The sequence below is a fragment of the Hypanus sabinus genome, chromosome 17 (assembly GCF_030144855.1).
Source record: "Hypanus sabinus isolate sHypSab1 chromosome 17, sHypSab1.hap1, whole genome shotgun sequence".
Taxonomy (NCBI): domain Eukaryota; kingdom Metazoa; phylum Chordata; class Chondrichthyes; order Myliobatiformes; family Dasyatidae; genus Hypanus; species Hypanus sabinus.
The window spans coordinates 905,031-931,506 of NC_082722.1; the positions used below are offsets into that span (position 1 = coordinate 905,031).

General features: G+C 40.7%; 1 protein-coding gene across 2 annotated transcripts in view; it reads right to left on the bottom strand.

The window, feature by feature from the left end:
* The window catches only part of ciapin1 (cytokine induced apoptosis inhibitor 1), a 58,627-nt gene that overhangs the window by 13,288 nt on the left and 18,863 nt on the right, over positions 1–26,476 (bottom strand). For both annotated transcript variants that reach the window (XM_059992453.1, XM_059992454.1), the window contains exons 3-6: positions 19,132–19,281; positions 10,923–10,999; positions 9,526–9,697; positions 5,714–5,787 (exon numbers count right to left, since the gene is read on the bottom strand). In XM_059992453.1, the coding sequence (XP_059848436.1) occupies positions 5,714–5,787; positions 9,526–9,697; positions 10,923–10,999; positions 19,132–19,281 (473 nt within the window). The remainder of the gene's footprint in view (positions 1–5,713; positions 5,788–9,525; positions 9,698–10,922; positions 11,000–19,131; positions 19,282–26,476) is intronic.

Below are 26,476 nucleotides of genomic sequence, written 5' to 3' on the forward strand. Positions count from 1 at the left end.
ATCACCCTGCCTGTTCTCCATCTCCCTCTGGTGCTCCACCCCCTCCTCCTTTCTTTCTCCCGAGGCCTCCCGTCCCATGATCCTTTCCTTTCTCCAGCTCTGTATCACTTTCTCCAATCACTTTTCCAGCTCTTAGCTTCATCCCACCCCCTCCGGTCTTCTCCTATCATTTCACATTTCCCCCCTCCCCCCACTACTTTCAAATCTTAGTTTCTTTCTCCTGACGAAGGGTCTCGGCCCAAACGTCAACAGTGCTTCTCCTTATAGATGCTGCCTGGCCTGCTGTGTTCCACCAGCATTTTGTGTGTGCTGTTTGAATTTCCAGCATCTGCAGATTTCCTCGTGTTTGCTCTTTAAACATCCTTGTAAATCTCTTCTGCACTCTTTTTGTAATGAGTGTAATTCTGTAATTACACATCCTTCCTGTAATGAGACAACCAGAACTGAGCACAGTACTCCAAGTGGGGTCTGACCAGGGTCCTATATAGCTGCAACATTACCTCTCAGCTTTTAAACCCAATCCCATGATTGATGAAGGCCAATACACCGTATGCCTTCTTAACCACAGAGTCAACCTACGCAGCACCTTTGAGTGTCCTATGGACTCGGACCTCAAGATTCCTCTGATCCTCCACGCTGCCAAGAGCCTTACCATTAATACTATTAATTCCATTAATTCTGCCATCATATTTGACCTACCAAAATTAACCACCTCACATTTATCTGTGTTGAACTCCATCTGTCATTTCTCAGCCCAGTTTTGCATCCTATCAATGTCCTGCTGTAACCTCTGACAACCCTCCACACTATCCACACCCCGCCCCCCCCCCCCCCAATCTTTGTGGGATCCTGTAGCAGTTTAACTTAATCTGATTAGTTATACAGGCACAATCAAGTGGCAAACATCATTCACCAAAACCTTGCTGAACCTTTATTACAAATAGGACAATTCATAATAACCATCCAAATATAATATTACAGGATAAACAAGCAAAAACAACTTACTTAATGGTTACAGCACTTCCAAACACACATACCATATAGTAATGAATAAGATGAAAAACACCAGAAATATGCTTATTTAAAAAAAGGAAATTGAAAGAGAATGGAACATGAACAGGGTATACATTGTTCCAATAGTAACATCTACAACTGGTATCATCTCAAAGTCACTACACATTAAGGCCTGCACACAATATTTATGTAAATCTTCAGAAAGCCACAACACTAAGCAGCACTAGAACAGTCTGAAAGTTTCTGGCAATTGAGAAATGTGTGCTTGGCTCTGCCTGTATCACGGGTTTTACCAGCTTGCGCTGAGGGAAAAAAAAAGCAATAAATGTCGAGATCATGAGATGAAGAGTCCTTGAAAGTGAGTCCATAAGTTGTAGTAACAGTTCAGTAATGGGATGAGTGAAACTATCCCCTCTAATTCAAGAGTTTGATGGCTGAGGGGCTGCTCCTGAACTTGCTGATGTGGGTCCTGAGGCTCCTGTACCTTCCTTCTGATAGTGAGAATAGAGCATGGTGGGGGTCCTTGATGAGGGATGCTGCTTTCCAGTGACAGTGTTCCATATAGGCGTTCTCAATTGCTGACACTGAAGTGAGAGGTTGTTCCTATTGCACCACTCAGCCAGATTTTCAATTTGTCTTTTATCTGCTGATTCATCAGCACCTTTGATTCGCCAACAATTGTGGTGTCATCATCAACCTAACACCAGAGTGACAACCTTTGAAATTCATACCTGCAGGTTGGACATGCAGCTCAAGCCTCTGGAGAACTAGACAATGATATCACTGCCCTCCTCTCCCAATTACCAGACATGTAGTTCCAGTCAGGACAAGGGCAGGAAGATCATCTATGTGCTTGCCCCAATGCTGATTAACAACCTGCGCAGTCACTAGAACTGAAAAGACACCCAAGCGGGAAAGCACTCAGAATGAAGGAGTTGAAGTTGGAGACTCAGATTCCACTCACGGTGAGGAGATGGGCAGCAGGAATATGTCCCTGTGGGGAAAAGAGAGGGTGGCATGAAGGTGCTGGGGAAAGAAGCAGCTGGGACAATGTATAAAAAGTAGAAGGATGAGGCAGCAGAGCATGTGGGGTGAAAGGGAGTGTGGAGTTATGGAGAGGGGAGGTGTTGTGAGAGGAGTGGGAGAGAGAGAGGGGACTACTATTTAAACTACTTGGAGACAACTATTTAAATAAAGTAGGGATGCATGATCAGGTAATGTGTTTGAGCTTGCATGATGTGGAACCACTGGGCTTCCTGCTGATCACATCTGCAGCAAATGTTGGCTGCTCCAGGAACTCAGGCTCAAAGTAGATGACCTGAAATCTGAGCTTCAAACTCTGCAATAGATCAGGGAGGGCAAGAGTTACCTGAGCACTGTTGCAAGAGGCAGTCACACCCATTAGGTTAACTGCTTCAGAGAAGGTCCATGGCCAGGGACAAGTGGGTACAATTGTGAGTGAGGCAGGTAGGGGAATCATGGAGAAACTTCAGCCCTTGAACTTGCCAACAGGTCTGAGATTGTTATTCCCTGCCAGTATGATAGGCTCTAGGAAAGATGAGCAGCTGAGCTGTGGCACTGTGGTTCAGGGAGCCATTCAAGAGTGGGGAGAGAAGAGAAATGTAGTTACAATTGGGGATAGTACAGTCAGAGGAATAGACACAATTCTCTATCACAAGGATTGAGAGTCCTGAAAGCAGTAATCTCTGCCAAATGTCCAGATTCAGGACATCTCATTTGACTTGCAGAGGAATGTGGAATGGGAGGGGAAACAATTAGTTGTAGTTCATGTGAGTAACAATGGCAATAGGGTTAACAAGGAAAGAGGTTCTATTGAGAGAATTTGAGCAGCTAAGGACCAAATTAAAATGCATAACCAAAATGGCAATAATGTTTGGACTGTTACCTAAATCACTTGGTAAAAGATCGGTCTGGGTTAAGTGGGTTTGAATTTGTGGGATAGTGGTGCCATTGTTGGAAGGCAGGAAGCTGTTCTGATGGGGTCCTGGTGAATTACATAACTAGGACTGTGGATAGGGATTTAGATTAAATAGTAGGGGTGGATTCAGAAGCTTGGAAAAGTGAGAGAGAGGTGGTGAGGAAGGCAAATGCAATGTTAGGATTCATTTCAAGACGTCTAGAATGCAAGAACAAGGATGTGATTCTGAGACTATAAGGCACTGGTGAGGCCTCACCTTGAGTATTGTGAAGTGTTCAACTCCTCATCTAAAAAAAAGATATGCTGGCATTGGAGAGGGTTCAGAGGAGGTTTACAAGGATGATCCTGGGAATGAAAGGGTTATCATTTGAGGAACATTTGATAGCTCTGGATCTGTACTCGCTGGAATTTAGAAGGATGAAGGGGGATCTTACTGAAATCTTTCGAATGTTGAAAGGCCGAGACAGAGTAGTTGTGGAAAGGATGTTTCCCATGGTGAGGGTGGCTAGGACTAGAGGGCACAGCTTCATGATAGAGGGGTGTCTATTTAAAACAGCAATGCAGAGAAATTTCTTTAGCCAGAGGGAGGCGAATTTGTGGAATTTGTTTCCACAGTCAGCTGTGGAGGCCAGGTTGTTGGGTGCAGTTAAGGCAGTGCTTGATAAGTTCTTGACTGGACATGGCATCAAAGATTACAGGGAGAAGGCCGGGGAGTGGGTTGAGGAGGGGAAAAAAGCATCAGCTATGATTGAATGGTGGAGCAGACTCAATGGGCCAAATGGCCTAACACTGCTCCTATGTTTTATGATCTTATGCTCTAACTGGGGAAAGGATGGAATCACCCATCCTTTCAGGACATCAGCTGAAGCCTGTGGCATCAGGAAATACATTTCACCTTTTAGTTATTAATACTGAGGTCAAGCAGCGATAATTGAAGAATACAGAAAGCAGGTTTTAATGATAGTGATTAACTTTGATCCAAATATTAACCCTATATCTCCCTTGACAGATAACCCTGACCTGCTTTCCAACATTTTATTCAATTAGATTCCTTTATTGTCACATATTGTACACCAATCTGCAATGAAATTCTTTGTTAGCAAAAAACTCAGAGTACACATAATGTAATAATAATAAATACAAAATAGAATGGTGCAAAGAATCAAACAGGGAAAGGTAGTGGGGACTGAGGAATCTCACCACATTGAACAGAGAAAGGTAGAGGGGACAGAGGGATCTCACCACATGAACAGGGAAAGGTAATAGGGCTGAGTGATCTCACCACATTGAACAGGGAAAATAATGGGGACAGAGGGATCTCACCACACTGAACAGGGAAAGGTAGTGGGGACAGACGGATCTCACAACATTCAACGATGAAAGGTAATAGGGACAGAGGAATCTCACCACATTGAACAGGGAAAAGTAAGGGGACAGAGCGACACACACAAAATGCTGGTGGAACACAGCAGGCCAGGCACCATCTATAAGGAGAAGTACCGTTGACGTTTTGGGCTGAGACCCTTCGTCAGGACTAACTGAAAAGAAAGATAGTAAGAGATTTGAAAGTAGGAGGGGGAGGGGAAAATGCAAAATGATAGAAGAACAGAGGGGGTGGGGTGAAGCTGAGAGCCGGAAAGGTGATTGGCAAAAAGAATACAGAGCTGGAGAAGGGAAAGGATCATGGGTCGAGAGGCCTAGGGAGAAAGAAAGGGGGAGAGGATTACAACAGGGAGATGGAGAACAGACAGAGTGATGGGCAGAAAGAGAGAGAAAAAAGGGGGGAAAAAACTAAATATATCAGGGATGAGGTAAGAAGGGGAGGAGGGGCATTAATGGAAGTTAGAGAAGTCGATGTTCATGCCATCAGGTTGGAGGCTACCCAACCGGTATATAAGGTGTTGTTCCTCCAACCTGAGTGTGGCTTCATCTTGACAGTAGAGGAGGCCATGGATAGACATATCAGAATGGGAATGGGACATGGAATTAAAATGTGTGGCCACTGGGAGATCCTGCTTTCTCTGGCGGACAGAGCGTAGGTGTTCAGCGAAATGGTCTCCCAGTCTGTGTTGGGTCTCACCAATATATAAAAGACCACACCAGGAGCACCGGACGCAGTATACCACACCAGCCAACTCACAGGTGAAGTGTTGCCTCACCTGGAAGGACTGTCTGGGGCCCTGAATGGTGGTGAGGGAGGAAATATAAGGGCAGGTGTAGCACTTGTTCCGCTTACAAGGATAAGTGCCAGGAGGGAGATCGGTGGGAAGGGTTGGGGGGGACGAATAGACAAGTGAGTTGCGTAGGGAGAGATCCCTGAGGAAAGCAGAGGCGGGGGGAGGAAAAGATGTGCTTGGTAAAGGTGGAGAGGACAGAGGGGCCTCACCACATTAAACAGGGAAAGGTAGTGGGGACAGAGGGATCTCACCACATTGTACAGGGAAAGGTGTAGGGAACAGAGGGATCTCACCACATTGAACAGGGAAAGTTAATGGGGACAGAGGGATCTCACCACATTAAACAGGGAAGGGTAGAGGGGACAGAGGGATCTCACCACATTGAACAGGGAAAGCTAATGGGGACAGAGGGATCTCACAACACTGTACAGGGAAAGGTTGAGGGACTGAAGGATCACACCACATTGCCTGGAGAAAAGTACTGGGAACAGAGGGATTTCACATTGTCTAGAAAGAGATAGTGGGGACTGAAGAAACACACCACATTGAACAGGTAAAAATAGAGAGTTCTGAGGAATCTCACCACATCGTCATCATTCATATCAGTAGCTGACAAGGTCCAGGCCTTTGCAGTATTGGGGTCCAACTGTGGCCTCTCTGGAATAGCAAATTCCATCAGTTAGTTCAACTGCCTGTGGATACTCTTCCTACCGTCTTTTGAAACAATAAAGCCAGACACAGTACCTTGCATATATACAAACTTCATGAACAGAAGAGGGAAGTCTAACCCACTGCTCTCACTTCTTCAGTGAGCACTCTTACTTTATCATTTTCACACTCACAGAACACCCTATGAAGTACCCCATTTGTGATAGGAGCTATACAGAATTGTAATTGTCCTATGGAGTACATTGTGACAGGTATAGCTGAATTTCACTTATTCTGCATGTTTCCGATCATGGTCCCAGCCTACACTGTGGGCTGCTAACTCTGCTCACGGATCAATCAGCCAACTAACGCAACAGTTCGAACATGGTTTAATGACTTTCAGTGGTGATCCTGTCCACCTTGCTATACCGTATATACTGTGTGATTAGATCAGTTCTTCCTCTTCAAACACTGTCAGTGCTATCTCAGCTCTCTGGCCTGTGCGAGCTCACTACCTTTCTCGACGTGCATCACAGTGGATCTAACGACAAGGAAACTGGGTGTCTGAGCCAAGCCGTAGTGAGTACAGTCAGAGGCTCTCACGAAAATTCCAAAACTAGGAATGAAACAGATGCAAACTCTTGAGCTTGTTCCTGTGCTGCACTATGATACATTTTAACTTCTGCCTTTTCTCAGTTACAGTGACAATTGAGAGTGCATGGACACAAACCTCTTTAAATGGACATGAAAGAGCCACATAGAAAAGGAACATCCGAAACATGCATTCACACAGGCAGAACCCTCAGCCAAGAAGGAGTTAGATGCATTAGTGCACAACTGAGATTGATTTGGCACAATTTCACTAGATTTCAGCATCTTGTATCACAACAAGAATGGCATTTGTTCTGTGAATGGATTTAAGATCAAACTTAATAAACTCTACTGTGGTTAACTCAAAGCATGAAAACATGACACTAGCAAACACCCAAACGACAGTGCAGAAGGAGAGATATCTCACAAACTGGGAACTGCATTCTGATCAAACCTGCGCTGGATTTAAACACAAGAGATTCTACATGTGGGAAAAATCCTGATGAGGGGTCTAGATACAAAATGTTGAACTGATTATTCCCTTCCATATATGCGGCCTGATCAGCCAAGCTCCTCCAATACAGGTTTCCCCCGCTATCCGAAGGTAAGGCATTCCTATGAAACAGTTTGTAAGTCAAAATGTTGTAAAGCGAAGAAGTAATTACTATTAATTTCTATGGGAAAAATTTTTGAGCGTTCCCGGACTCAAAAAATAACCTACCAAATCAAACCAATTAACACATAAAACCTACGGAGAGAAAAAATCAGGTATGAGCTCAGTCTAGCCAGGAATATAAAAGGGGATAGCAAAAGCTTTTTTAGCTATGTGAAGAGAAAGAAGATAGTTAAGAACAATGTTGGCCCCTTGAAGAATGAATTGGGAGAAATTGTTATGGGAAACAGGGAAATGGCAACAGAATTTAATGCGTACTTGAGATCTGTCTTCACCAGGGAGGACACAAGCAATCTCCCAGATGTATGGATGGGCCAGGGTCATAACATATCAGAGGAATTGAGACAGATTGACATTAGGAAAGAAACTGTGATGAGTAGACTGGTAGGACTGAAGGCTAATAAATCCCCGGGTCCAGATGGTCTGCATCCGAGGGTTTTAAAAGAGGTGGCTCAGGAAATTGCGGATGCATTGGTAATCATTTTCCAATGTTCCTTAGATTCAGGATCAGTTCCTGAAGATTGGAGAGAGGCTAATGTTATCCCACTTTTCAAGAAGGGAGAGAAGGAGAAAACGGAGAACTATCGCCCTGTTAGCCTAACGTCAGTCGTGGGGAAGATGCTTGAGTCCATTATTAAGGACGAAATAGTGGCACATCTTGATGGCAGAAATAGGATTAGGCCGAGCCAGCATGGATTTACCAAGGGCAAATCATGCTTGACTAATCTGTTGGAGTTTTTTGAGGGTGTAACAAGGATGTTAGATGAGGGTAAGCCAGTGGATGTTGTGTACCTAGATTTTCAGAAGGCATTCGATAAGGTGCCACATAGGAGATTGGTGAGTAAAATCAGAGCTCATGGCATTGGGGGCAGGGTTTCAACATGGATAGAAAACTGGTTGGCAGATAGAAAGCAAAGGGTAGCAGTGAATGGGTGTTTCTCGGACTGGCTGGAGGTGACTAGTGGGGTACCACAGGGCTCTGTATTGGGACCACAGCTCTTTACGATTTATGTCAATGATTTAGATGAGGGCATTGAAAACTATATCAGCAAGTTTGCTGACGATACTAAACTGGGTGGCAGTGTGACATGCGAAGAGGGCGTTAGGAGAATACAGGGAGACTTGGATAGGCTGGGTGAGTGGGCAGATACTTGGCAGATGTCATTCAATGTGAATAAATGTGAAGTTATTCACTTTGGAAGCAGGAACAAGAGGGCAGAGTATTGTCTGAACGATGTAGAGTTAGGTAAGGGAGAAATGCAAAGAGACCTAGGAGTCCTAGTTCACCAGTCAATGAAGGTGAATGAGCAAGTGCAACAGGCAGTGAAGAGGGCAAATGGAATGTTGGCCTTTGTTACAAGGGGAATTGAGTACAAGAGCAAGGATGTCCTTTTGCATTTGTACAGGGCCCTGGTGAGACCACACCTGGAATATTGTGTACAGTTTTGGTCTCCAGGTTTAAGGAAGGACATTCTGGCAATTGAGGAAGTGCAGCGTAGATTCACTAGGTTGATTCCTGGGATGGCAGGGCTGTCTTACGCAGAGAGATTGGAGAGATTGGGCTTGTACACGCTGGAATTGAGGAGATTGAGAGGGGATCTGATTGAAACGTTTAAGATAATTAAAGGATTTGATAGGATTGAGGCAGGAAATATGTTCCAGATGTTGGGAGAGTCCAGTACCAGAGGGCATGGATTGAGAATAAGAGGTCAGTTATTTAAAACAGAGTTGAGGAAGAGCTTCTTCTCCCAGAGAGTTGTGGAGGTGTGGAATGCACTGCCTCGGAAGACGGTGGAGGCCAATTCTCTGGATGCTTTCAAGAAGGAGCTAGATAGATATCTGATGGATAGGGGAATCAAGGGATATGGGGACAAGGCAGGGACTGGGTATTGATAGTGAATGATCAGCCATGATCTCAGAATGGCGGTGCAGACTCGAGGGGCCGAATGGTCTACTTCTGCACCTATTGTCTATTGTCTATTGTCTAAAATTACATGAACATATAGTAAAAGCAGGAATGATATGATAAACATACAGCCTATATAAAGTAGAAATATTGTATGTACGGTGTAGTTTCACTTAACAAAATCAGGAAGACAGCAAGCCAAAATCGATGTGGAGAAAAAGAATTGGCACGTACACGCAAGCACACGTACATGCATACGCACACAACTGCCCGCACTAGGCTTCATGGTCTTGGTAGTCTTTCTTGGGGTAAACACACGTATAAAGCAGGCATCTTTTTATCGTAAAAGCAAAAATCCTCTTTGGTTAGCGAAAACAGGTACTAATGTAGGTCTTTTGTACAGTGAGCTGTCGTAAAGCGAACCTTCGAAAAATGGGGGCCACCTGTATTTGTGTGTGTTGCTGCACCTATGCTGGCTGAACATTGACCCTTCATCTTACCAGTGCCATGACCGTTAGCCTCTCATAAACTTAAACATGTAAAATGATCCTTCCCCTGCCTGCTAACCGACACTCACCTGGTGCTGGGTTTATTTTCTTCACAAAGGACAGTGAGAGTTGAGAAGAAGATCCGATTTCAAAGTTTGGTTTCTCAGCCTTTACTGCCAGTTTTATGAGGTTGCCACCTGGAAAGCCAATGGCTTGGTTCATGGAGCTCAGCTGTTCAGCAGTTAAAGGCTCCTTCTCAATCTGTGTCAAAGAGGCAGAGGTATAGTCATGGCTGAACAGGATGCAGAGTGGAGCTAGAACAATCCATAACAAATGAACTAGTACTGAAGCCAAGGACCACTGCTATTGATTTAGTGAGCATGTGTACTTTGAGCACTAGCAACCAAGTGACATGGTTTTATTTCTGTAAGCCCCGCCCCTCCAAGTGCTTCTTAAATGATATTATTGTACTTACTTCAACACCTCCTTTGGTAGCTCCTTTCATATATTCATCATCCTCTGAGTGAAGAAGTTACCTCTCAGGTTCCACTTAAATCTCACCTCTCTCATTCTATGTCTATGCTCCCTAGTTTTGGACTCCTCCAAATAGGGGAAAGACTGTTACAATCCACCTTATCTATGCTTCACATTATTTTAAAGATTTCTATAAGGCCTTCCCTCAGTCTCCTGTGTTCCATGGAATAAAAACCTAGCCTGGCCAACTACTTCATAGAACTCAAGCCCTCTACTTCCAGTAATATCTTCATAAATCGTTTCTGCACTCTCCAAATTAACCACACCTTTTCCATTACAGGGTGACCAAAACCAAACACAATACTCCAAGTGCAACCTCACCAGGGGAGACATCCGAAAAATATTAAAAAAGTGAAAAGGAAAGGGCTCGTTAAAAACCAGGACTGTAACCCAAGCAAAGCCATGAATTTAACCCAAGTAAAATACCATACTAAACTTTCCAAAAGACTGGGCACAGATTCTGAAGTTAAGGAGCAAACCTGTGATGTACAAAATGTGACTTACATATATCATCTCCCCTTTCATCCAACCCCTCAGCGGCTTAAGGCCTCTCATTCACATACACCTCCACTTCTCATAATGCTTCCGTGGGAGCTCCCCTAGCTCCTCCCTCAGATCTTCCTCTCACTCAATAGTAACCCAGAACATCCCACCCTGAGCCATTTCACCCCACATCTCCTACATTGAACCTACTGCCCTTAGACACCCCAACCTTATACATTGTATGCCATCTCTCCCTATACGAGATAATGCTCTCTTCAATAATACTCCAAGCTCACACTTCTCGCCTCTGCACCTCCCAATTGCTCTTCAAAACTGCTCTCTTTTCAAAGACACCTCATTCCAAAATTCCTCCCCCCCACCCATGACATTGCTGGCTCTCCCCAGCATGGACCAAGATGCCAATTTTATCACTGACTAGACAAGTGATAGTACCTGGGCTCAGACGTACCTCACAGACCTCTGTAAAGCCAGCCAGTTTCAGCAGAGAGATGAGCTGTGATGCAGTCTTCAATCTGCCGTTGTCACCTAATATGAATGCAACAGTATATTGGGTCAGGGAGTGGTGCTGTCCACGTTAATGACTGTTATACTACTCCTAGGACCAGGTTATTAGTTTAACCCTTTTCTACCATGTGTTGATACTTGAAACACTTGGTGAGAGAATGACCACAGACTTACAAAAACAGAGTGAATACCCAACAACAGGAACCATGTTGAAAACTCAAATGTCCTGGCTCACTGTCCTGGCGTCCCTACACAACAATAGTATGGAGAGTCCAATGTGCATGATCGCAAGAGGATTGTAGATTCAGCCATCTCCATCAAGAGCATAGCTCTCTTCACCATCGGGGATATCTTCAAAATGCAGTACCTTAATTAGGGGGCGCCATCATTAAAGAGCTTCAGCATCCAGGACAATTGAGGAAGTCACATATTTAACATTTTAGGAATAGTTTCTTCTCTTCTGCCATCAGATTTTTGAATGATCCATGAATAGTATCTCTTTTGCACAATTAATTTAAGTTTTTGTAACTTCAACTATTCTTTATGTGCTGCACCATATTGCTGCTATAAAACAGCAAACTTTGCATCATAATCAGTGATTATAAACCTAATACTGATTCTGAAATATTGCTTGCTCTGACAGGAAGACTGTTAATTACAACATTAATCAGAATGTGATATCAACACTGTGCAACGCAGGTACACTGAAATAAACGTCAACATAGCAATCACTTTCCTTCCACACACATGGACACCTGGATCCTTTGTTTACAAAGAATCTCAACTTTCTACTGAAAATTAATCACCTTACATTTTTCAACATTATAATCTATCTAGAACTTCCTATTCATTCACCAAACTCTGTGAATATTCCTTTGCAGAACCCTTGGGTCCTCCTTAAAAGTTTACTTCCCCACCCCAGCTTTCCAAGTGTCAACATTAGGGGGACAGACAGGATATTCTGTGACTGTAAAAGAGATGTCAGGATGGTGACACCTGCGGGGTGCCAAGGTCAATGTCACCTCAGAGTGGCTGCAAAATATTCTCATGGGGACTCAACTCTCAGCACATCACGGAAACCAGCATTCCCCCATGGACTTTGTCTGCACTTTTTGGTATTTTAGTAAAACACCCAGCGTAATCAAAGCTCCCATCTACCCAAGACATTCTCTCTTCTCTCCTTTCCTATTAGACAGGAAGATACAAAAGCCTAAAAACACATATTACCAGGCTCAAGGACAGCTTCTATCCTGCTATTTTATAAAAATTAAATGGTTCCCACGTTTAATAAAATGGACTTGGTCTCACAATCAGCCAGATGTTGTGATACAGGTAGAAAGGGAGATGCTTTTTATCGACTACAGCTCAGCATTCAATACCATCATCCTTTCAAAACTAATCAATAAGCACCTAGACCTTGACTTCAATAACACCTTGTGCAATTAGATCCTCCATTTCTTCACTTGCAGACCCCAGTCAGTTTGGATTTGCAGCAACATCTCCTCCACAATCACTATCAGTACAGGTTCACTACAAGGCTCTATGCTTAGCCCCCTCCTCTACTCACTTTACACTTATGACTGTGTGGCTAAGTACAGTTCCAATGCCATATTCAAGTTCGCTCACAACACCACTGTCATAAGCTGAATCAAAGGTGGTGATGATACAGCATAAAGGAGGGTGACTGAAAATATGGCTGAGTGGTGCTATAACAACAACCTCTTATTCAAGGTCAGCAAGATCAAGGAGCTGATTATTGACTTCAGGAGAAAGAAATCAAAGTTTCATAAACCATCTACACTGGAAGATCAGAGGTGGAGAAGGTCAGCAATTTTAAATTCCTCGGTGTTATTATTTCAGGGGACCTGTCCTGGGCCCAGCATGCAAGTTCAATTACAAAGAAAGCACAGCAGTGCCTCTACTCCCTTAGGAGTTTGCAAAGATTCAGCATGACATCTAAAACTTTGACTAACTTCTATAGATGTGTAGTGAAAAGTATATTGATTGGCTGCATCACAGCCTGGTATAGAGACACCAATGCCCTTGAATGGAAAATCCTACAAAACTAGTAGATATGGCCTAGTCTATCAAAAGTAAAGCCCTTCCACTGAACACATCTACATGAAACATTATCGTTCAAAAGCAGCATCCATCTTCAGGGACCTCGAACACCCAGAAGATGTTTTCTCCTTGCAGCTGCCATCAGGCAGAGGTACCCATACCACCAGGTCAGGAACAGTTATTACGCCTAAACCATCAGGCTCTTGAACCAAAGGAAATAACTTCACTCCATCATTGAAATGTTCCCTCAACCTCTGGATTTATTTTTAAACACTCTTCATCTGATGTTCTTAATATTTTTGGCTTATTAATTATTTCTTTTTTTGTATTGGCACAGTTTTGTCTTTAGCACACTGGTTGAACACCCAAGTTGGTGTGGTCTTTCACTGATTCTGTTACGGTTATTATTCTATTATGGATTTATTGAATATGCTAGCATGAAAATGAATGTCAGTTGCATACAGAGACATATATGTACTTTGATAATAAATTTACTTTGAACTTGAACTTATGTTCAATGGTTAGTCCATTGAACTTAGTCAGCTGGAATGTTAAGGGTTTGAATCATCTGGTTAAAAGGGGAGAGTGTTCTCACATCTTAAATAGCTTAGAGCAGGGGTAGTCTTTTTACAAGAAACACATATTCGTCACTCAGATAATTCTTGTCTTATGGCACGATGGGCAGGACAACACTTTCACTCAACTTTTCAAGCCAAGGTGAGGGGTGTTTCAATTCTTATAAACAAAACTGTTTCTTTTGAGCTTCATAATATCGGATCCTAATAGTCATTTTACTATTATTTCGGGGAAACTTTATAATACGCGGGTGGTCTTAGCCAACCTTTACACTTCTAACTCGGATGATGTAGGGTCTTTTGACCGTTTTTTTTCTTCATTGCCAGAACTAAGTTCCTACTTTCTTATATTGGGTGGTGACTTTAACTGTTGGCTGGATCCAGTTTTGGACAGATCTTCTTCTATCCCTAGACAATTAAGTAAATCTGCTTTATTTATTCAATCTTTTCTTTCTAAGTATGGAATATCTGATATTTGGCATATTTTTCATCCACATGAAAGAGATTACTCCTTTTTCTCACAAGTTCACCATACATTTACTAGAATCGACTATTTTTAATTGATAATCAATTGATCCCATCCGTCCGTTCTTGTGACTATAGGAGTATATTGATTTCAGATCATGCCCCACTTACATTGTCCACAGTTCTCCCTAGCCTCTCTCAAGTAAATAAACACTGGCGTTTTAATCCGACCTTGTTGTCGGATAATGACTTTGTAAAATTTATGGAGGATCAGATAACTTCCTTTTTAAATACTAATGCACTACCTGAAGCCTCTAGTCAGGTGGTTTGGGACGCAATGAAAGCATATCTAAGAGGTCAAATAATTTCCTACACAGCAAATTTGAAAAGAAAGACTCACAAAGAACGTTTAGAACTGATCAATCAGATTAAAGCTATAGACCAATTATACACCCAGGTCAAGGATCCAGAGTTATATAAGAAAAGAATGGAACTTCAAACTAAATTTAATCTTATTTCTACTTATTCGATTGAACGCCAACTTTTGGGCAGTTGGAGTAAGTTCTATATTCACGGGGATAAATCTGGTAAGTCCTTAGCTAACCAACTTAGCAAAACAACACATCACTAAAATTTGAATGAGTAATGGGAATATTAGTGTGGATCAGTCTGAAATTAATGATACATTCAGGAACTTTTACTCTCAACTTTACACCTCTGAATCCTTTAATGGTAATACTACTGTTATGCAACTTTTAGATAGTTTAAATATTCCTAAACTTCCTTCTGATCTTAAACATAAATTGAATGAGCCATTATTCTTAGAGGAAATATCCTCTGCTATTTCTGCTTTGCAGCCTGGTAAATCTCCTGGTCCTGATGGGTTCTCTACAGAATTTTATAAATCATTTTCCTCATTGCTCTTATCCCAAATTAGTTTAATTTTTTCTGATTCTCTTAAACAAAATAAATTGCCTGCATCATTTGATGAGACTTGTATCATTCTTTTAGCGAAAAAAGGCAAGGATCCATTAAAACAACAACACACACAAAATGCTGGTAGAACACAGCAGGCTAGGCAGCATCTATAGGGAGAAGCGATGTCGATGTTTTGGGCCGAAACCCTTCCTGACAAAGGATCTCGGCCCGAAACGTTGACATTGCTTCTCCCTATAGATGCAGCCTAGCCTGCTGTGTTCTACCAGCATTTTGTGTTGTGTTGTTGTTTGAATTTCCAGCATCTGCAGATTTCCTCGTGTTTCCCCCAAGGATCCATTAGAATGTGCTTCATACAGGCCAATTTCTCTATTAAATGTAGATGCTAAAATTTTAACTGAAGTTTTGGCCCGTAGGCTGGAGACTATTTTACCCGTAATTATCTCTGAGGATCAATCTGGCTTTATTAAAAATCGCCTTCCCTTTTTCAATATTAGATGTCTTTTTAATATTCTATAATCATCTTCATCAGGGACCCCTGAACGTGTTATCTCTCTTGATGCTGAAAAGGCGTTTGATCAAGTGGAGTGGCACTGTTTATTTGCAGTTTTAGAAAAATTTGATTTTGGATATAATTTTATTAAGTGGATTAAGTTATTATATTCCCATCCAATTGCATCAGTTTTGATTAATTCCCAGCATTCTCAACTATTTGATCTTAAACATGGCACCCAACAGGGATACCCTTTAAGCCCTTTGTTATTTGATCTGGCTATCGAGCCATTGGCAATTGCGTTTCGCAGTTGTACTGAACTGAATGGTATCTGGAGGGGCGGTTTTGAGCACAAAGTCTCTCTATACGCCGATGATTTGTTACTTTTTATATCAAACCCGACCACCTCCTTACCTTTGTTGTTTTCACTTCTCAATAAATTTAGTCAAACTTAATCTACATAAGAGTGAACTTTTTCTGATAAATAAGGAAGCACAAGGATTAGAATTTCACAATCTCCCTTTTAAAGTAGTAAACAATTGTTTTAACAACACACACAAAATGCTGGATGAAGGGTCTCGGCCCAAAACGTCGACAGCGCTTCTCCCTATAGATGCTGCCTAGCCTGCTGTGTTCTACCAGCATTTTGTGTGTGTTGTTGTTTGAATTTCCAGCATCTGCAGATTTCCTCGTGTTTGCTCAAACAATTGTTTTACTTATCTTGGTGTTATCGTAACAAGGAACTATAATCAACTGTTCGATGAGAATTTCAATAATCTTTTAAATTTTACAAAACAGAGATTAGCACAGTGGTCACCTCTCTCCATGTCTTTAATTGGGCGAATTAATGTAATTAAAATGTATATTCTCCCTAAATTTTTATACTTATTTCAATCTTTACCTATATTTATTCCCAAAGTTTTTTTTGATTCTTTAGATTCTATTATCTCGTCATACCTATGGAAGAGTAAACAGCCCAGACTCAATAAAGCTCATCGCCAAAAGCCTAAAAGAGAAGGTGGCTTGGCGCCGCCTAATTTTCATTCATATTATTGGGCAGCCAATATTCGTAATATTATCTTTTGGTCCTACTTTTATAATCAGTCTGTTTGTCCAACATGGGTGGCAATGGAATTAAACGCTTAAAAGAAATTATCTATTCCAGCTTTACTTGGATTTGTTCTTCCTTGCCAACTGCCAAAATCTATTATTAATCCTGTAATCAGGCATACTCTGAGAATATGGGCTCAATTTAGAAAATACCATGGACTTTATAGTTTTTCCCTCTCCAGTCCTAGTCTATACAATCATTTATTTCAACCGTCTATGCAGGATTCCACATTTCAAGACTGGTGTAGGAGAGGTATCAGGTGTTTTGAAAATCTTTTTATAGACAATCGGTTTGCGTCTTTTGAACAGTTGTCTATAAAGTTTAATTTACCGAATACTCATTTTTTTTTTAGATACCTTCAAATTAGACATTTTATTAGTCCTTTAATACCACATTTTCCTGAACAACCTGATAAAACTGTTGTAGACTTGCTTCTTCAAATGAACCCCTTGGGCAAAGGTGTAATTTCTACTATTCGTGTTAAATTTATGATTCTCAGATGAGCCATTTGTGATAAAATTAAAATTGCTTGGGAGCATGACATAGGTTTTTCTATGTCCGACAAGGTTTGGGATTCAATTCTTAAATCCGTCAATTCAATCTCTTTATGTGCTCGTCATTGTCTCCTGCAGTTTAAAGTCGTCCACAGGGGTCATATGTCCAAGACCAAATTGGCGAAGTTCTATCCTGATATTAGTCCCTGGTGCGACAAATGCAAAGGAGGTGAGGCCTCCCTTTTCCATTTGTATTGAGTCCATCCTACTCTGGAAAAATTTTGGAAAGATGTTTTTAAAATTTTATCTTCTATATTAAATTGTCATTTGGAACCTGATCCTTTGATCCCTCTTTTTGGTATTCTTCGAGACCCTGACAAGCATTTGACCCTGGCTAAACAACAAACATTGTCTTTTGCCTCTCTTTTAGCCAGACAAGCAGTACTCCTTAAATGGAGAGATGTAGTTCCCCCTACCCATGCTCAATGGCTTAGGGATATTATGTCTTGTTTAAATCTCGAAAAGATTCACTACTCACTTTCTAATTCAGACATAAAAGTTCCACAGGGTGTGGGGATCTTTTCTCGAATATTTTCATAACTCTCACCTAGATTGACAGGTGTTTGTTCTTTCTTCCCTTGATAATCGGACCCTACATTTACAGCTTTTTCTTGACTTTTTTTTATGAATCAGGTAGCAGGCTGCCCCCTCCTTTTTTTTATTACAATATATAGTTCTGGGGTAATAGAAGTGTTTCTCATATAATGGTTGGCTTGGAGTTGGATAGGTGATGGATTGGGTGCTTTTCTTTCTTTTTCTCTTTTTTTTCCCTTTTTTACTATGGGTGAATTGCTCATTTGTTAAGACATGTATTATTGTTATTTTTGTTATTTTCTTTTTCTTTTCTTTTCTTCATTGTAGTTTGTAGAAAATTATAAATAAAATATTTTAAAAAAGAACTTGAACTTTGATGTCATAGAGAGATAAAAGCCCCAATCTGATTTTATTTGACAATTCATAATTTTTATCAGAAATCCAAATATCCTGCATAAGCTGGGTATCCCTCATCACTCTCCCTCTGATAACTGTTCTTGTAAACAGTTTCATTATTTTAAACCCAGTTTGACCTTTTAGTTTCCTGTTGTTTCCTCTCTAATAGTGAAAAGTATGAGTGTTACATTTTTACTGTCACAAAACATACAGCAAAAGGTTAATCTGCCTCTCTGAGGAGAGGCATTGAGTTGCCCTGAAGACTACCATTCGCAACTCAGTCCTAATGGACTGGCACCAATACTAGTACAAGCCACATGATGGCATTGGGGCTTTTTCCATCGGCTTACCAGTTTTGATTTAGGTGCTGGAGCACAGATGTTCATTGTAAAATTTCACACTTTAATACAAAACTGGAGCCTACAAACTACTTTTCCAACAATACCCTTTCACTGCTGATAGGTCCCTCTGCTATGTCTCTGCCATTTCCCCATATTCTGCTTTCATCCTTCCCTGCATCTTGGACCTACAATGGAACCACAAAAGGACCCAGATCTCATATTGTGATCTCCTTGCTTTATGTACAACAGACCAAACCCTGTCTTTTACACCATCCATTACCACACCACTCCTTACCATTACCAAGCGTACTTGATATCATTGGCAATGACCCTGCTATCCTATCTACCTCCTTCGTCACCATGTGACTTGCTGCCTCCGTTTACCTTGCACAATCATTCCCCATCATTTAATGCCCTTCCAGCCAAGTGCAGTGCTCCTCTCCCTGCCTCTATATTCACTGAAATATTTCCCGGTTCCATTGTAAGGTCATTGACAATGTTAACTCTGTTTCGCTGTCCACAGATGCTCTCTAACCCGAGCATGTCCATATTTTGTACATTTGCTTTTTCCGCTTTGTATAGTTCTCATTCTTATCAGTGTCTGCATTTTACCACTTCTCCATTCTATAAATATTGCACCTGAACTTATGCTGTAGTGGATTACAAAAATCCAAAGTAAAATGCCACCTGATATACACACGGGTTCCTTGAAGTAAAATCTTCCTCCAGGTTTCAGAATTCGAGCTATTTCAGCAAAGGTGTCAAAAGTGTGTTGACTTGCAGAGCCTGGCACGACACTAGAGAGCACAATGTCAAAGCTGGACTTCTTGTGAGCAGCTGGAAAGAGAGAACAGTAATTAATTCACACTGACAGGAACCTACAGGGTGCAGTTGGGAAGCAGCCACTATATAATCAAGAGATCCTCAGCACAGTGACCCAGCATCAAAAGCAACTTACTTATCAGAGCATGTAAATATAAACAAACACAAGAATCTTATGTTAGGCAGAGAAGTTTGTGGGCTGTGGAATATGCCACCAGTTAGGGATCACATAGAAGTTTGAGGACTATGCTGGTGAGGAAGGGATGTGGATCATGGCAGGAAATCATGAATAGAGTACTCATGTAGAGGATATTGATTGAATTTATAAAATTTCTTTTGCTGTTTTTCCACAATATTGGCAGCAGATCAGCAGAATAGTGAAACTGCACGAAGTAAGAGTTAAAGGGAGATAACGCATAGAAAAATGCCAGCAGCCCATTGTTATTTGTGAAGCTACCTGATTTCAACCAGGTACAGACCCAGTACTGGGTGAGTATCAAAGCAAGAATCTATGAACAGCTTAGACCATAAGACCATAATACCTAAGAGCAGAATTAGGCCATTTGGCTCAGCTAGTCTGCTCCGCCATTCAATCATGGCTGACCCCTTTTCTTTCTCCTCCTCAACCCCAGTTCCCAGCCTTCTCCCTGTAACCTTTGATGCTATGTCCAATCAAGAACCTTTCAATCTCTGCCTTAAATACACACAACAACCTGGCCTCCACAGCTGCAAGTGGCAACAAATTCCACAAATTCACCACCCTTTGGCTAAAGAAATTTCTCTGCATCTCTGTTTTGAGAGGGCACCCCTCAATCCTGAGGCTGTGCCCTCTTGTCCTAGACTCTTATCCTTTCCACATCTATCCTGTCTAGGCCTTTCAACATTCGAAAGGTTTCAATGAGATCCCCCCTCATCCTTCTGAATTCCAGTGAGTACAGACCCAGAGCCATCAAATGTTCCTTGTATGTTAATCCTTTCATTCCTAGATTCATCCTTGTGAACCTCCTCTGGACTCCCTCCAATGCCAGCACATCTTTTCTAAGACGAGGGGCCCAAAACTGTTCACAATACTCAAGGTGAGGCTTCACCAATGCCTTATAAAGCTTCAGCATCATATTCCTACTCTTGTATTTTAGACCTCTTGAAATGAATGCTAACATGGCATTTGCCTTCCTCACCACCAACTCAACCTGCAAGTTAACCTTCAGGGTGTTCTGCACAAGAACTCCCAAGTCCCTTTGCATCTCAGATTTTTGAATATTCTCCCCATTTAGAAAATAGTCCACACATTTATTTCTACTACCAAAGTGGTTGACCATGAATTTTCCAACATTGTGTTTCATTTGCCACTTTCTTGCCCATTCGCTTAATCTGTCTGAGTCTTTCTGCATCCTACCCGTTTCCTGAACACCCGTCCTTCCACCAATCTTCGTATTATCTGCAAACTTGGCAACAAAGCCATCCATTCCATCTTCCAAATCATTTGTATACAGCCTAAGAAGAAGTGATCCCAACACCGACCCCTGTGGAACACCAGTAGTCACTGGCCGCCAACCAGAAAAGCATCCTTTTATTCCCACTTCTTGCCTCCTACCAATCAGCCACTGCTCTAACCATGTTAGTAATTTTCTTGTAATACAATGGGCTCATAATTTGGTAAGCAGCCTCATGTATGGTATTTTGTCAAAGGCCTTCTTAAAGTCCAAATACAGTCAGTCCACCTTATCTGCGGGGGATTGGTTCCGGGACACCCGCGGATACCAAAATTCGCGGATGCTCAAGTCTCTTATTTAACATGTATCAGTGTGGTGGTCTTTAGGACTCAGCAGAACCTCGGACTTTATTTAACGTCTCCATGCGGTGGACATTAGGACCTGGCGGCGCAGCTCTGAATCTGCAGTGTTTCTGTTCACGAAAATAATGATTGAAAATAAGGTGGAAGTAATAACACGATCAGAAAGTGGTGAAACGCCATCGGTCATTGGAAAAGCGTAAGGGTAGTCGGTCAACGATCTGAACAATTTTAATGGAGAATGTGAAAGGCCCTGCCCCAATGAAAGCTACAATTATTACTAAGCAACGCAGTGGTTAAATTATTCAAATACGTATGTTTCTTAAGTGTTTTATATGCATAGAAAGGCAAAATATGTACTATATACCGAGAAAAACGTTTGACTAACTGATGCTAAATAATACCGGATATACCTGTTCCGCCTTCAAATCCGACTTAAAGACAGACTCAGGAATGGAACTAGTTCATAACCTGGGGACTGCCTGTACTTTTAAGTCATTTCTAGATTACTTATTATACCTATTATACTTATTATACAATGTAAATACTATGTAAATAGTTGTTATACTGTATTGTTTAGGGAATAATGTCAAGAAAAAATAGTCTGTACATGCTCAAGCAACGAGTGCTGGAGACAGAACTTCTGGGTTGTCCCGATCCGCGGTTGGTTGAATCCGCGGATATGGAGGGTCGATTGCATACAAAATAACTTTGTCAGGAAGAAGATGGAAGCAAGTTGTTCAGGGCCAAACTATGGGATTTGAAACCATGAACTTTAGATTCAAAGGTGAGTATGTCATCACTGAGGCACAGCCATCTTTGATTTGTGGACATTGCACACACATACCTGGCTCCAATTACTCAATAATAAACAGTGATTGATGGTAATGCTGTCTGGTCATGAACCAAGATCAGCAGAGACCTAATGGGCATAAGACAGCAGAGTGGTGCAGCTAGTAGAACCACCGCTTCACAGCACCAGAAAGTTGGGCTTGATTTTTGGATGCTATTGGTCTGGAGCTTGTATATTTTCCCTGTATCACATGGATTTCCCCTGGTTGCTCTGTTTTCCTCCTACATCCCAAAGATTCACCAATGGGCCATTGTAAATTACACTGTGTATATAGTGGGAAATTCTGGGAGAGTTGATGGGAACGTGGGGAGAATACCAAATGGGATTAATATGGGTGTAAATGGGTGATTGGTGTAAATGAGGCAGTGTTAGAGATTATTGAAGTATTAGCAATGATCTTTCAAAAATCATTGGACTCTGGCATGGTGCCAGAGGACTGAAAAGCTGCAAATGTCACTCCTCTCTTTAAGAAAGGAGGAAGGCAGCATAAAGGAAATTGGCCTGACCTCAGTGGTTGGTAAGATGCCGGAGTCAATTGTTAAAGATTAGTAACAGAGGACAGGGGTCACCAACCGTTTTTGCACTGCGGATCAGTTTAATATTGACAATATTCTTGTGGACCAGCCGACAGTGGGGGGGGGGGGGGGGGGGTGGTGTTAATCACAACCGGAATATAGGTGATAAGTCAACTATAAGTCACTTATAAGTGGCTAATACGCTCAATTTTGTTTCTAAAAGGGTTTATCTAACGAATTTAATATTAAAAACACAGCGCATATTTTCCTCGCATGAACATAGTAATAAGCCAATTATAACTCACTTATAAGTCAATAGCATCATAACATTTCAAGTAACATTTAGATATTAAACACAGTGCATAGATTCCTCGCATGAACTTATAAAATTATTGCAACACATCAGTCAGAGGACAAGATAAGGGCCGGAGGTCCCTGTACCGGGGCCGCAGCGACTGCAGTCCAGAGAGAGCGAACGACCAAGCACGTGCCCGCGCCCCCTTGTAGGTAGGTAGGATCTATCAGCCGACAAAAGTTTGGCTCGAGGGATGACTTTCAGTAGATCGCAGTGAGGGAGCTGCTCTGCTATTTACGAAACCCTGAGCCCGAATTAGGTCGTCTGCGAATATTTTAGCACCAGGTTCCCCACGAACATTCGGTGTGCTAAACAGGTTGAGAGGCGGCGCCCATCTGTCTGTGCTCCAAGCCAGTAGCAATGGCACTTCTCATCAGCCGCACAAGGCAGCCAGTTACCCGAGGCTACCAGTGATCCCTGGCACGAGGGTATCACTGCGTTTAGGCAACTGATGACCTCGCATGCGTTCAAGTTCAACAGTGGGCATGACAGGGAATGAGGAAAGGTGCAGCTGACTCATATTGTTTCATATTGCCAAATCATATCATTGCCTCATGGCCCAGTAGCACGCGCTTTGTGGACTGGTACCAGTTTGTGGCCCGGTGGTCGGGGACCACTGACATAGGATGCAGAGGATGTTATATATTTGGACTTTCAGAAGGCCTTTGACAAGGTGCCAAACATGAGGCTGCTTACCAAGTTAAGAGCCCATAGTATTACAGGAAAGTTACTAACATGGTTTTTGCATTGGCTGATTGGTAGAAGGCAGCAAGTGGGAATAAAAGGATCCTTGTCTGCTTGCCTGCCAGTGACTAGCGATGTTCCACAGGGGTCGACGTTGCAACATTTCTTTCAATGTTGGATATCTTTCTTTTTCAATCTTTTTATTATTATTAATATCAACATAAGATTAATACATAGATAGTGGGATTACAAACTTACAAATTTAAACTGAACATGAAAGGATACACATGCAATAGTTACAACATAGTTAAGTCTTCCCAAATCATGAATGATATAAATATCATATAAACAAAGCAAAACTAAGTATATCATGTATATGTAAAAAAAGAGAAGAAAAAAAAATTAACCCTAAGTAAAACTAATCTAAGAACCTAATAACTAATAAAGAGAAAAAAAAGGAAGAGAAAAAGAAAAAAATATAATGAATAATAGGCTGTTTATAATATCTATAAAAAAAATACAAAATCATCAGTGTCGCCAACTCCGATCCTCTCAACATATGTATAATCAAAACTGGAAAAACAAATAGGTTTGGAACAGGGTCAAATTACATCATATGAAAATATTGAATAAATGGTCTCCATGTCTTTTCAAATTTAATAGAAGGGTCAAATACAACACTTCTAATTTTCTCCAAATTTAGACATAACATAGTTTGAGAAAGCCAATGAAATACAGTAGGGGGAATTAATTTCTTTCCAATTCAACAAAATAGATCTTCTAGCCATTAATGTAAGAAATGCAATCATTTGACAAGCAGAAGATAAATGGATTGACTCCATCATTAGTAAACCAAAAATTGCAGTAATAGGATGAGATTGTAAATCAATGTTCAATACCGTGGAAATAATATCGAAAATGTCCTTCCAATATTTTTTCAAAAGCGGACATGACCAAAACATATGAGTTAAAGATGCTATCTCAGAATGACATCTGTCACATATAGGATTTATATAGGAATAAAAATGAGCCAATTTATCCTTGGACATATGAGCCCTATGCACAACTTTAAACTGTATTAATGAATGTTTAGAACATATAGATGATAAATTGACTAATTGAAGAATTTTATCCCAATTCTCAATAGGGATAGTAAGGTTAAGTTCTCTTTCCCAATCATTTTTAGTCTTATAAAAGGGCTCTGAACATACCTTCATAATTATATTGTAATGTTTTGATATTAGCCCTTTCTGAAAAGGATTTAGTTCAAATTCTCCAAAATACCTGAAGACACAAAATTTGGAAAAGTAGGAAGTACAGTATTTAATAAATTCCTAATCTGTAAATATCTAAAAAAATGAAATCTAGGCAAATTATATTTATTAGATAATTGCTAAAAAGACATAAAACAATTATCCAAAAATAAATTGGAAAATCGTAGTAATCCTTTAGTCTTCCAAGCTGAATAAGCTTGGTCTATAATAGGATAAAAAAAAGCAATTGGATAAAATAGGAATATTTAAAACAAACTGAGTCAACCCAAAAAATTTCCGAAATTGAAACCATATACATAAAGTATGTTTAACTATCGGGTTGTCAATTCGTTTCGGCAATTTAGTAAGAGCAAAGGGAAGAGAAGTCCCTAAAATAGAACCCAATGCAAATCCTTGTACAGATTTAATTTCCAGGTTCACCCAATGAGGGCTAAAAGATATATCCCAATCCTTTAACCAACATAACAAATATCGGATATTAACTGCCCAATAATAAAATCTAAAATTAGGCAATGCCAATCCACCTTCCTTCCTTGCCTTCTGTAAATATATTTTACCTAACCTAGGATTTTTATTCTGCCATATATATGAGGAAATTTTTGAATCAACATTAGCAAAAAAAGATTTCGGAATAAAAATTGGTACCGCTTGAAATATATATAAAAACTTGGGTAAAATAACCATCTTAATAGCATTAATCCGACCTATCAGAGATAAAGATAGTGGTGACCACTTAGTAAACAAACATTTAATCTGATCGATTAAGGGTAAAAAATTAACCTTAAATAAGTCTTTATAGTTTTTCATGATTTTAATCCCTAAGTAAATAAAAGAGTCATTAACTAATTTAAAAGGTAAATTTCCATAAATTGGAACCTGTCTATTTAAAGGAAACAATTCACTCTTATTAAGATTTAATTTATACCCGGAAAAATCACTAAATTGAGCCAACAATGATAAAACTGCAGGAATGGATTTCTCAGGATCAGAAATAAATAATAATAAATCATCTGCATATAATGATAACTTATGTATATCTGTCCCACGATTAATGCCAAAAATGTTCGGTGATACTCTGATAGCAATTGCCAAGGGTTCTAAAGCAATATCAAATAATAATGGACTAAGAGGACAGCCTTGTCTAGTACCCCGAAATAAACAAAAAAAGTGAGATCTTTGATTGTTAGTAAGCACCGTGGCTACTGGAGTATGATATATCAGTTTAATCCAGGAAATGAATGTCGGACTAAAATTAAACTTCTCAAGCACATTAAATAGGTATGGCCATTCAACTCTATCAAAAGCTTTCTCCGCATCTAATGAAATAACACATTCTGAAGTGCTATGTGAAGGAGTATAAACAATATTCAATAATCTCCTAACATTGAAAAAAGAATAGCCATTTTTAACAAAACCGGTTTGATCTTCCGAAATAATTTGGGGTAATACCTTCTCCAGCCTGGATGCCAGTAACTTGGAAAAGATCTTGGAATCTACAATCAATAAAGATATTGGTCTATAAGATGCACAGTCAGTAGGGTCTTCATCTTTCTTCAATATTAAAGAAATGGAAGCTCTATAAAAAGATTGTGGCAGATTGCCCAATCTAATTGCTTCTTCAAAAACCCTGCATAACCAAGGAGAAAGAGTAGCGGAAAAACATTTAAAAAATTCTACTGTATACCCATCTGGACCTGGTGCTTTCCCAGAATTCATAGAGGAAATAACCCCTTTAAT